We start from the raw sequence: 1,582 nt of genomic DNA, 5'->3' as shown, positions 1-1,582 counted from the left end.
GGGGCGGGGGCGACTTTGCTTCTGGAGGCCTGCCTCGGCGCGCCTCCGGCGGCTGCCTGGGCCTGGCTTCACTTGGCGGCCTGGGCTTCCGACTCCTCCTCGTCGTCCTCGTACATCTCGCCCTCCTCCTCGGCCGTGGCGTCCTGGTACTGCTGGTACTCGGAGACCAGGTCGTTCATGTTGCTCTCGGCCTCCGTGAACTCCATCTCGTCCATGCCCTCGCCCGTGTACCAGTGCAGGAAGGCCTTGCGGCGGAACATGGCCGTGAACTGCTCCGAGATGCGCTTGAAGAGCTCCTGGATGGCCGTGCTGTTGCCGATGAAGGTGGAGGACATCTTGAGCCCCCGGGGCGGGATGTCGCACACCGCCACCTTGACGTTGTTGGGGATCCACTCCACGAAGTAGCTGCTGTTCTTGCTCTGGATGGCCAGCATCTGCTCGTCCACCTCCTTCATGGACATGCGGCCGCGGAAGACGGTGGCCACGGTGAGGTAGCGCCCGTGCCGCGGGTCGCAGGCCGCCATCATGTTCTTGGCGTCGAACATCTGCTGGGTGAGCTCGGGCACGGTGAGGGCGCGGTACTGCTGGCTCCCGCGGGCCGTGAGCGGGGCGAAGCCGGGCATGAAGAAGTGGAGGCGCGGGAAGGGCACCATGTTGACGGCCAGCTTGCGCAGGTCGGCGTTGAGCTGCCCGGGGAAGCGCAGGGACGTGGTGACCCCGCTCATGGTGGCCGAGACCAGGTGGTTGAGGTCGCCGTAGGTGGGGGTGGCCAGCTTGAGCGTGCGGAAGCAGATGTCGTACAGGGCCTCGTTGTCGATGCAGTAGGTCTCGTCCGTGTTCTCCACCAGCTGGTGGATGGAGAGCGTGGCGTTGTAGGGCTCCACCACCGTGTCCGAGACCTTGGGCGAGGGCACCACGCTGAAGGTGTTCATGATGCGGTCGGGGTACTCCTCCCGCACCTTGCTGATGAGCAGGGTGCCCATGCCCGAGCCCGTGCCGCCGCCCAGCGAGTGGGTCAGCTGGAAGCCCTGCAGGCAGTCACAGTTCTCGCACTCCTTGCGCACCACGTCCAGGACGGAGTCCACCAGCTCGGCCCCCTCCGTGTAGTGGCCCTTGGCCCAGTTGTTCCCGGCGCCGCTCTGACCTGTGGGGGAAGCGCAGCGGTGACCCTCCGCCCCGGGCAGCGCTCCCGCCCGCCCCGGGGGGGCCGCGCGCATACCGAAGATGAAGTTGTCGGGCCTGAAGAGGTGTCCGAAGGCCCCCGAGCGGACGCTGTCCATGGTGCCGGGCTCCAGGTCCACCAGGATGGCGCGCGGGACGTACTTGTGAGCTGCGGGACAGGAGCCGGGGCGGGGTTGGCGGAGCTCGCCCCCCGCCGGGCCCCGCCGCTTGCGCGGCCTGCTCCCGCGCCCACCCCGCGGCGCCCCGCACTCACAAGAGGCCTCGTTGTAGTAGACGCTGATCCTCTCCAGCTGCAGGTCCGAGTCGCCCACGTAGTTGCCGCTGGGGTCGATGCCATGCTCGTCGCTGATCACCTCCCAGAACTAGGGCAGAGCGCGGCTGTCGGGGCGCGGGGCCGGGC

General features: G+C 68.4%; 1 protein-coding gene across 1 annotated transcript; it reads right to left on the bottom strand.

Annotated features, from left to right (window-relative positions):
- Window positions 1-53: 53 nt before the first annotated feature.
- Window positions 54-1,542, bottom strand: TUBB3 (tubulin beta 3 class III). The gene is made up of 3 exons (XM_019536069.1): window positions 1,436-1,542; window positions 1,220-1,330; window positions 54-1,144 (listed from the first exon to the last, which is right to left on the bottom strand). Exons 2-3 carry the CDS (start codon window positions 1,278-1,280, stop codon window positions 69-71), a joined length of 1,137 nt encoding a protein of 378 aa, XP_019391614.1. The 5' UTR covers window positions 1,281-1,330; window positions 1,436-1,542; the 3' UTR covers window positions 54-68.
- Window positions 1,543-1,582: the final 40 nt, after the last annotated feature.

Source organism: Crocodylus porosus, unplaced genomic scaffold (genome assembly GCF_001723895.1).
Source record: "Crocodylus porosus isolate Cpor-Errol unplaced genomic scaffold, CroPor_comp1, whole genome shotgun sequence".
NCBI lineage: Eukaryota > Metazoa > Chordata > Crocodylia > Crocodylidae > Crocodylus > Crocodylus porosus.
Note: the sequence above shows the minus strand (reverse complement) of the source record. Positions and strands in the feature narration are given on the sequence as shown.